Here is a 10,761-nt window from a genome sequence, read left to right as displayed (position 1 = left end):
CTCCGATGTCGGGCATTTGTCGGCGATTTCGCAAAACCTGTCGGCGAGTGAAAAATCGGGCTAAAACCGTGCAGTGTGAACTCGGCATAAGCAGTTCGCGAAGCGCTCGCCCAAGCGGAAAAATGTGCTGTTGCTGTCAGATCTGGATTGCCGAAAAACACATTGTGTTTGATGCTAAACCATGACTAAATCAAAAGAAAAAAACACTATCTGTATATTTTTATTTTCTCAAGCAAAGCAAATTTTAAAAGTCCACTGAAAACATATCTTCTTACATTTTTGGTCATAGACAACGTATGTTGAAGATATAGGCTACGTTATTGTCAACGCTATTGCCTAAGCGGTAAATTAAAAAAATTTAAAAAACGTGGGCTATATAAAACTTTTATAATAACAAACATCATATTGTTCCCTTTGTTTTGCGTATGCTTGTGTCTTATCACTCAGCATACCCGGTTAAAAAAGTCACCTCTCGCCACTGCAACCAAGGTATACAAAAGAGCATCTCTCAATGCACAACACATCAAACCTTGATGCAGATGGGCTACAGCAGCATTATACCACACCAGGTGCCACTGGAAAACGGTTGCCTGGTCTGACGAGTCTCAATTTCTGCTGCAATTTTCGGATGGTAGGCTCAGAATTTGGTGTAAACAACATAAAAGCATGGATCCATCCTGCCTTGTATCAACGGTTCAGGCTGCTGTTGGTGGTGTAATGCTTGTGGGGATATTTTCTTGGCACACTTTGGAGCCCTTAGTACCAATTGAGCATCTTTTAAACACCACAGCCTATACCTGAGTACTGCTGCTGACCATGTCCATTCCTTCATAACCACAGTCATCTTGTGATGGCTACTTCCATGTCTCTGAGGAAAGTTTCCAGCATCTTGTCGATCTATGCTGCAAAGAATTAAAGCAGTTCCTCAGACTTTTGTTCTGTTTATGTTTTGTATTTGTTTACTTTTCTTCAATGTACTTTTCTTCAGTAAATTTCTTCAATAAAGCATGCATCATCGTCCTTGTATTTATCATGACTGTTATGTTACACAAGGACAGCAAAAGGAGTTTAAAAGCTTAATACAGGGGATGGCAAGTCGTGTGTACACACAGGTGAAACAGAGTGGAGCTGGAAGCATGGAAGCACAAATGGTAGCCCACTAAAAATGAATTGGAAAATTGGGATTGCCTCATACAGGTTGCCTTTTACACCGTATACAGCAACTGTGAGGTCCGAATTTACTTTCAAAGTGAGAGACAAGGGGTGTGTTCCACATTGCTTTGAGAAATATAGCTACATGCAAACTTACCTAAACACCAATCCCCACCTCCATTCAGAAGTGCATTCCACTTTATCAAGCGGATGAGGAAAGGTTGTATGAAAATATCCTCAAGCCACCGATTTTGATCAAGGGAATGAGTCTACTCGTATGTTCACTTCAGGCAGCTCCATACAGTATACCACAATGCAACATGTTTGTGATGTCACAGCATCTTAACGTATTCCTAGCCCACACAACTCTAGTGTTAGATACAATATTATTTTGACATTTAAACACATAATACTTGTAGTTATCTTAAGATGACTAACTGTTTTGTTGTAGTTGTTTTTACATTGAAGAAGATTTCAAAATTATGGCTCAAAAATAGACTGGAACACAACCACGGCAGAACGGGAGTGACACTACAAGCAGATTCACGGGTGTTCTGTTTGTTGAGCAGGAAAAATGCAAAGAATATCAAGCAAAAATACAGACAAAGTTAGGCAATGTTTGGTTCATTTGAATATTTTTAACTTTCACTTACATGCAACACAGAATACAATATTTATACAGTAATCGCCTGAGATTCAGTATGATTTAGTATATAAATGAGCTTTATTATCATGGTAGCCATTTGAGGTTCCGTGATCCACACTGCATTTAAATGAGATAATATTTAGTAAAAACATTTTGTTGCAAAACCAACTTTCCAAATATTGCATCATTGCCATAATATCTCAAGAACTGGATAAATAGGGAAGACTTGGGCAAGTTGTTGAGAAAGTCTATATCTAAATAACTGGTTGAAAATCAGTTAAGGAAAACATCCAAAATGTTTAGTATTGTGGGAAAGAGGATTATGTTAAACTCAAAAACTGTTTCTTAGAAAATAGCTAATTACACTACAAGCTATGTTTAAAGGGGTAATGAACTGCATTTTTTTTTCTATTTTATCTTTCCTGAGGTGCACCTATAATGTTCATGTAGGATTTTTACATCATTTACTGTCATAATTTAGAAATAAAATGACAGTCATCTGATTTCAACTGTTTCAACTGTTTAAATGTTCAGGTCTCTTTTAAGACTTGTAAATACCCACTGCTTATGATTGGGTGACATCTTTGCATATGAAATAAGTATTAATGTGGAACTGTTTTGAAGACTTTTGCAATATTTTTACTATTACAGCTGCCGTGAAAAATCGTTAAAATGCTGATTACAGCATTATATTTAGATTTACTATATAAAATACATATATAAGATGTACAAAGATGGTGCACATTACTTACTTGCAATGCACAATATGGCTAACAAAAGTGATGTTCTCATTAGTTCATGCAATATGAGCTAACAAACTTCTGTGTTTGTGTCCATTGAAATTAAACATGATTAATATGATTTAACATATTTCTCATCATGATGCCTTGTGCATGTATAAACTGAAAATTGACCTTATTTTAAAAATATTGTCATTAAATATTGTAGATAGCAGTCCAGTCAAATTCCATGTGAAAATAGCTTATCTAATAAAAGTTCGAATTAACACATTGCATGTTCCTGCAAAACTGTCATATTGTAAAAGTCTGTAAAAGATTAGAATCCACAGTGAAATGAACTAAACAAAGAAATCGTCCTCTACTGAGGCATATTTGAAAATAAACAGCCACTTTCCTAACATTAAGAAAGTATTATAAGTATATTAATACTTACAAAAGTATTATTAAAAAAAATTACAACACAGCCCTTACGAAAAATACGTTTATTCAAGTGTGCTATTAGTATACTTCTTTTAAACTAAAAAATAGGAAAGTATACTTTTAGTCTACTTTTTATGCACTTCTTAGAAATGGGCTTTATGTACTTCTCAGAAATATACTTAAAATGACATTCAAGTATACTTGACTTAAACTTCTAAATATATTTTTGCTATAATTGTGTGTTTTCATTGTTATACTGTAGGGGGCGCTAGTACACATCCACATTCAAGTGTTTAAAAAAGAATGCATGAAGCTAGAATAACATTTTTTTGTTTACAAGCAGATACCCTGTTCTTTTGATGTTTTGTATGTTCAGATATTCATATAACAAAATATAGACAAACCTAAATAGGGACATAGTAGTATACTTAAAGTATGATGTAAAGTTCACTTAAAGAAAACTTACGAGTATACTTGTAGTATAAAACTACTAAACTAGTAGTTTACTGAGACTATACTTCAAAGTGTACTAAAATGCTACTACAAGTATTTAATTTGTAAACTATCAGTATACCTATAAGTTCACTTTTAGTATAGTTGCAGTACAAACTAAACATTTTGATGTAAACTAGTTGTGTACTCAAAGTTTACTACTGTTATACTTAAAGTATACTTTTATATACTAGAAAGTGGGCCAATTTAGTCCCAAGGAGTATTGAAATAGTACACTTACAAGTATACTGCTAGTACACTGATATTTGTATACTTACTACATAAAGTATACTTAAAAATATACTTGAACTTTATTTAAGTATACTTACTAAAATAAACTTGAAGTATACTACTTTTTGGTAAGGGAGGTTGGCAAGTTAAAATGAACATTTATTGATCCAACACAAAAATAAAAACAAGCAGACCTAATGCAATGTCTTTTTGAACATTCCTAGGCTTTTTTAATAGTTATAATGAGTGAAGATGTCCATGAACAGTTGTGAGGAATGTTGGCTATTTTTTTAGAATGTTCGTAGACATTATGATGTCATGGAAACACACCTTAGTATAACAGTGGTGGAAAACTCTAATTCTGTGTAGTGTGTGAGGAGTTGATCGAGAGCTAATAGACTGTGTGTAGAAAGAGTGGAAAGTCTAATACGCTCACGGTGATTACTGTTTATTCCAGCAATGGTTAAAATTGCAAGGGATGTTGAAAGGAACCGTTCTCTGTTTCAAGAGAGACTGGATAACTGGTTTCCAAATTTTCATGGTAAGTGCACCAAAATAAGTAATTATGGAACATGTGTGGACATTTGACAACATTTTAAAGGACATTTTATTTATACAGTAAAGAAGGACTCTTGAAGTTGCACCATTTAAATGGGTAATACATTTTTGTTTTCATTACATTAGCCCTTTTATTAAAACCTTCAGCTAAAGGGAATGGTGAGTTCAGCGAGAAGTGTCAGGTCTGGTTTCCAAACCTGCAAGGTGAGGTTATTTTCAAACATTGTCATACAGTGCACAGTAAATATACTGGGTAGCAAAACACAACATGGGAGTAGGACTGACTTCACATATCCATCAAAAACATCATAGACACCAGTAGTTTAAAAAATGAATCTAGGTTCAGAAACAGATGCCAGCTTTTTTATATATTTATATCTAACGCAAATACATTATACAATTTTTTTTTTTAAATGTGGTGTTTTAGTCCAAAATTGTCCAAATAATGTTTAGACCACTGTGTCCGTATATATTGATTTAGTTAATATTAATATTTAGAATACTGATTGGACCCCAATAATCTTCAATAACTTGTTACACATTAAAGTACCTGATTTAGGCAGTTATCTTAAGGAACTGTCTCTAAGATTTCTTATTTTATCATTTCTGCCAATAGCCAACACTAAGCCATGTGCAGAAGAGAAGGCTGAGTTTGGAAAACAGCTCCAGACCTGGTTTCATGACCTTCAAGGTAAGACTTTCAGGAAAGGTCATGACAACCATCACAAATTCACAGAATCACAGATTCTTTAAGTTTTGCATCATTTTTTTTTTTTTTTACTCTTATTTGGTTACACCAATAACGTCATAACAATGAAATAAATAATTCAGGAAATAAATTAAAATTTTGTCTTAATGTTTTTTTCTTCTTTCTTTGACCAGTAGCGGACTCTAAACCACCTGAGGAAGAGAAGGTTCAGTTCATGACAAAGCTCCAGGTCTGGTTTCCTGAATTCCAAGGTACGAACTTCATCCAGGGCCACAATAAATAGTTTTCTCTTAAGCATGAATATGCGGTTACATACACAACATGTTAGGCAGTAAATTAGTGTCACTAATTGTCAAACAATGATATTTGTACTTCACCTGTAGCTGACTCTAAACCAGGAGGCGACGAGAAGGCTGAGTTTGATAAAAAGCTCCAGGTCTTGTTTCCTGACTTCCAAGGCAAGAACATCAGCAAAGGTATTGGAATAATAGTTGATCAATATGGAATTTTCAGTTACAGATTTTTTTTTTTTTTACTTTACCTGTAGCCAACTCTATACCCATACTCACTCTCTTAATGCACATGACATCAACACATATTAAAATAAATAATTGAGGTAGTACATTATTGCCACCAATTTTCCCTTAATGACCATGCCACCTGACAATGTGGGACACACATTTATTCAGGATATTCGGAATAATGGTCACATTTTTTTTTTTTCAGCAGTAGACAACTCTAAACCTACTGACGTAGAGAAGGCTGAGTTTAGGAGGAACCTCCAGACCTGGTTTCCTGAAATTAAAGGTAAGAACATTACCCAGGGATGCAACAGATACAGTTCTCTTAAACTTTAATATGAACATCAAGTAAGAACATCAGCAAAGTAGGACACACATTCACCCAAGATATAATGGTTGATCAATATGGGATTTCCATGCACCGATTTCCTTTTTACTGGTATTATTATTATTATTTTCACCAGTAACCAAGTTTAAAACCACTGAGTTAGAGAAGACTGAGTTCAGGACAAAGCTCCAGATCTGGTTTCCTGATCTCCAAGGTAAGACCTTTAGCCAAAGGCTGCAGCCACCATAGACGCTGAGAGGGACAGATGTTTTCCTCAGATATTCGGAAAAATGGTTGAGAATTGTACAAATGACTTTTTTATTGTTTCACCAGTAGCCAACTTTAAATCGACTGAGGAAGAGAAGGAGAAGTTTACGAAAAAGCTCAAGATCTGGTTTACTGAAATTAAAGGTAAGAATTTCAACCAGCGCCACAACTAACAAGACTGTTTTCTCTGAATCTTGAATATGTGGTTACATGTAAGACAGTAGATTATTGCCACTAATTGTCTTTTTTATTATTTCACCAGTAGCCAACTCTAAACTGACTAAGAAAGAGAAGGCGAAGTTCAAGACTAAGCTCCAGGTTTCCAGACCCCCAAAGTAAGAACTTTGTAAAGTAAGGAGTAAGGAAAAAGTTAAGTAAGGAGCTTCTTCTTCTTGAAGTCAGCCTTTTCTTCTTTAGTTGGATTAGAGTCGGATACACCTGAAAATAAAAAAAGATTAAATGATTAAAATTAGTGCTGTGGATCGCCGGATCGGCTTTCACCGTGGACGAAGCCTGGGGTCGTTACATGTGGTTGCCACTCCTTTGTCGGATCCGCTGGCCGCAGCACAAAGAAAACAAAAATAATGACTTTATTCAACAATTCTTCTACTCCGCGTCACCCTATAGCACCATTTTGGAGAGTATCCACTGAACATAAACAGCGTATGCTGTTCTATGTCAGCTTCACCATGTGGATACGTTGTTTTCATTCAAATTCCAAATTTCCAAGTTTCGTTACTCTCCAAAATGGCTCTACAGGGTGACTCGGAGGAGATGAATTGTTGAATAAAGTCGTTATTTTTGTTTTCTTTGCGCACAAAAAGTATTCTCGTAGCTTCGTAAAATTACGGTTGAACCCCTGATGTTGCATGGACTGTTTTACCGATCTCCTTGCTATGTTTCTGTGCATTGATCGTGGTAATATCATTGCTGTCTATGGGAGGGTCAGAGAGCTCTCAGAATGCGTTCAAAATATCTTAATTTGTGTTTTTCAGAATTTTCATTTTTGGGTGAACTATCCCTTTAATCATTTCTTTTTTTTTTTTTTTTAGGAGTATCCGACTCTAAACCAATTAAAGAAGAAAAGGCTGACTTCAAGAAGAAGAAGCTCCAGACCTGGTTTTCTGAGCTCCAAGGTAAGAACTTTATCTAAGAGATTGGAACAACCATAGACATGTTTCCCACAGATATTAAAAAAGATAATAATAATAATAGTTTGTCTTTTTTTTCATCAGTAGCCGACTCTAAACCCACTGCAGAAGAAAAGGCTAAGTTCAGGCCAAAGCTCCAGATCTGCTCCACTGATGTGAACCACTGGGAGACCACAGTTGTCATACGTAGCCATGCAAGACCTGCTAGACCAGGGATGCCCAATCCTGTCCCTGGAGATCTGCCTTCCTGCAAAGTTCAGCTCCAACCCAGTCAAGCACACCTAAACCAGCTAATTAAGATATTCAGCAACACTTGATAATTACAGTCAGGTGTGTTGGAGCAGGACTGGAAACTAGACTGTCTAGTCCTAGCATTCAGTCATGTGGATTCTAGCATAAAACATAGATTATAAACATACTGACAGCATCTAAAATATTATATATTAATTATTATTCAGCAGTGCTTGTTGAGACAAACTATTCAACATTATTATTGCTCATACTTTAGATCAGGGATTTGAACAAGCTCCTAAACACTAAGTAATAAACCTCCATTTCCGCCAAATAATATGTCAGTTGATTGCATACAGTCATCATAATCCATCGTGCCAGTCATCATAATTCATTAAATTAAATTAAGTAATGTCTCAAAAGAGTAAGTGAATTGTAAGTTCATTATGTCAGGTATTTCCTTAGTTATGACTAATGAGTTGTTATATAATCCAGGAAATTTGGGTACAAGTGTCATTAGTGCCAGTCTAGTCGCTAAACAAAGGATTATAGCATTATAGGACTTGAAGTTGTCTTACCTGTGCTCAATAAAGCAAAACCAAACTCTTTACTATCCGTCAGTGAAAAACACTTCAAAGATGCATTTGTCTATGTGTGAAGAAGGGGGGAATAAGGGAATTGGCTAGTTGGCTCAGACAATGTATCTACATTGCTAGAACACATTTAATTGCCCTGGTTGCAAACCTTTTCATGTTTGGCACTGTGTGTGTAAGCGTGCATTTATTGGTTCACTTTATATCGTCTAACAGAATTAAATCTCTTTCACTAAGGCACACCTGTGGCATAATGGCTCTTTTTGTTTGGTGTAGCCCTTCATTCGCTCGCAATCATCAGCCTACGATTCATCCATTATGTGCTAACTCAAGTGTTTTGCGCAATAAACCATGGAGCGTCGTCTCCCTGGCTAACCGTCTGCATGTGTTTCTCTCTCCGTCTCTCACCATGTTCTCACAGCAGAATCGAGTGTTATTGCCTGAACTCTAATCTGTCCCTCAGGCAATGGAAGAGAATTGGATTTGAAGGCTACTCGTGGCGCTAGTGCTGTAATGCTAGCCGTTGAGCTTCGGGGGGGCCAATAAGAGAAAGCTTTCATAATAAGATCATTAAGTGTAATCAGTTAGCTTGGTCCCGCAACACCACACAAATGGCTTCGCTGAGCTGTGGTGGATTCAGCTAAGATAATAAATCAAAGCTAAATGCTAAGAAAAGCTAAAAGGCCTGTTGATTTAGTTTTTCTTAATCTACCAGTTTTCAGTTTTTTTTCTGTTTTGTAATTTGTTAGTGTTGTTTAATGGTCCAAAATGCACATTATACTGGTCAAACTTGCATATTTCTATGCCACACGATTTTTCTTTCTGCATTTCAAGTGCACAATGAGTTACGATAGCCATGAGACTTCGGATGAGTGAGCTAAGGCAATGATTTATTCGCAGACATCTGTGATATGTCTAAAGTGAGGATAAAATCATATATACATGAGTTATGAGAATAAAAGCAGTTGAGACTACATTCTCACTCGTTTTCTGCAAAATAAATATATATAGATGGACACATATATTTATATATTGCATTATCTCCATTGTACAAACAAATTTACATCAGACCGAGCTCTCAGACTGTAATTTGATTGACATTAAAATGGGTGACTCTGTACAGACGATTGGATAATCAGGTTGATTAACATGATTTGTTGTAAAGATCTTATGAGGAGTATTCATACTCCTCTGCGCTCCGTCGGCCAAAATCCATCCATCCCAAGTAATCTCTGTCCTTTATTCTGTGATTGTTGCCCATGGACCTGCTATTTGGAGAGGGGCTTCTGCGATATGTACCTGCATGAAATGCACAAAGACATATTAAGTTATTTATTTAAGCACAGGAACCTTTGGAAATTGCTATCTATTTATATATAAATCTAGAAATAAATCATTAGTAGAAGTATTATTTATTATACTATTATTATGTAATTCCTGTTGAGGGCAATACTTATATATAGAAGGTGCACAGTGTCGTTCACACAAACACTAAACCCCATCATGGTGACACACATGATTCTGAAATAATGCAATAAACATTAATTTAACAACATTATATGTAAGATTAAACCCTAATGTACACAGCTGATAAGAAAAAAACTAAGAAAAAACATGTTATTTCAACAAAAAAACATCAAATATGGAGTGTCGTGCAGGGAATTCTGGGAGTGTCAATTTACAGTTTGTTACTGTAAATTATACAATTACTTTTTCTTTTTCACTTCCAAAAACCGTATTTTTAACAGTATTTTACTGTAAAATTACATTAAATGTAATTACATTTATTCACCGAATATAGTATGGAAACTTACTGTTAACCAGTTAACAGGTTTTTACTGTAGCATTTTTACAGTCTTTTACTGTTAAAATCACAATCATTTTTTACAGTGAGAGGTTCAACAGAAATCTCAAATAGGAAAATATAACTCTAGTTGACCAAAGTTAATGCGATTGAAATGCTATTGAAATGGCATGATCATAGTTTCTAAAGGGTATAACATAATATGCATTAGGGACAATTTATTAAAGTTCAGTAAATATAAAATAGTCATTTGAAAGGAGAATTCCACCTTTGGTGGAGATGATTCTGGCCAGTAGTTCAGTCAAGCTGCTGCGGGGTTCTTGATCATCCTCTGCTTTGGACAGCAGGCTGAGTTGTCCACTGGAGGGCGCTGCACGGGTGTGGCGTGTGTGTTCCGCTACGGGCCCGAGATCTTCTGAGTGTGTGGGGAGAGAAAGGCAACTGCTGGTGGAGAGGGCAGCCAGCAGCACACACACACAGATCCCAGCGTTCATGGCTGAAATAAACACACACACATGTTAGAGTTTTAATATTGCTTCATTAAAATCCTATTAATTTGAGCTTTTGCATAATACACCTTAATGAGTAAAAAAAGGATCTAAAATTCATGTATGTCTAGTGAACAGATTTTTACCTGATTTTACATCAAACATAAAAATATTAAAAAGTTAAATTCCATTAAAAGATCCTCCATTAAAATAAATAAAAAAGATTGCTAAAAGAAAGAGGACTGAGACTTCCCTGCCTCCGTTCAAGACACGAAATTCAGCACAGTCACAGAGAAAAGGTGTAAATATGTTTGAATTAAACACCAGATATACAAACTAATTGGGGTGCAATGTGTAACACTGGTAGATCTCAACTATGGGTTTTTCTGTTTATTTCACCAGTTTCAGATAAAACCCATTTGCCAAAGAG

The 10,761-nt window shown here is 35.6% G+C and overlaps 1 protein-coding gene across 1 annotated transcript in view; it reads right to left on the bottom strand.

Moving 5' to 3' along the window:
* Window positions 1-8,893: 8,893 nt before the first annotated feature.
* Window positions 8,894-10,761, bottom strand: part of LOC107723071 (cholecystokinin) — a 2,413-nt gene continuing 545 nt past the window's right edge. Inside the window, exons 2-3 of the mRNA XM_016531575.1 lie at window positions 10,112-10,339; window positions 8,894-9,338 (exon numbers count right to left, since the gene is read on the bottom strand). Coding sequence (XP_016387061.1) covers window positions 9,208-9,338; window positions 10,112-10,337 — 357 coding nt within the window. The 5' untranslated portion in view covers window positions 10,338-10,339 and the 3' untranslated portion in view covers window positions 8,894-9,207. The remainder of the gene's footprint in view (window positions 9,339-10,111; window positions 10,340-10,761) is intronic.

Source organism: Sinocyclocheilus rhinocerous, unplaced genomic scaffold, assembly GCF_001515625.1.
Source record: "Sinocyclocheilus rhinocerous isolate Xijiao unplaced genomic scaffold, SAMN03320098_v1.1 scaffold1686, whole genome shotgun sequence".
Lineage (NCBI taxonomy): Eukaryota > Metazoa > Chordata > Actinopteri > Cypriniformes > Cyprinidae > Sinocyclocheilus > Sinocyclocheilus rhinocerous.
Note: the sequence above shows the minus strand (reverse complement) of the source record. Positions and strands in the feature narration are given on the sequence as shown.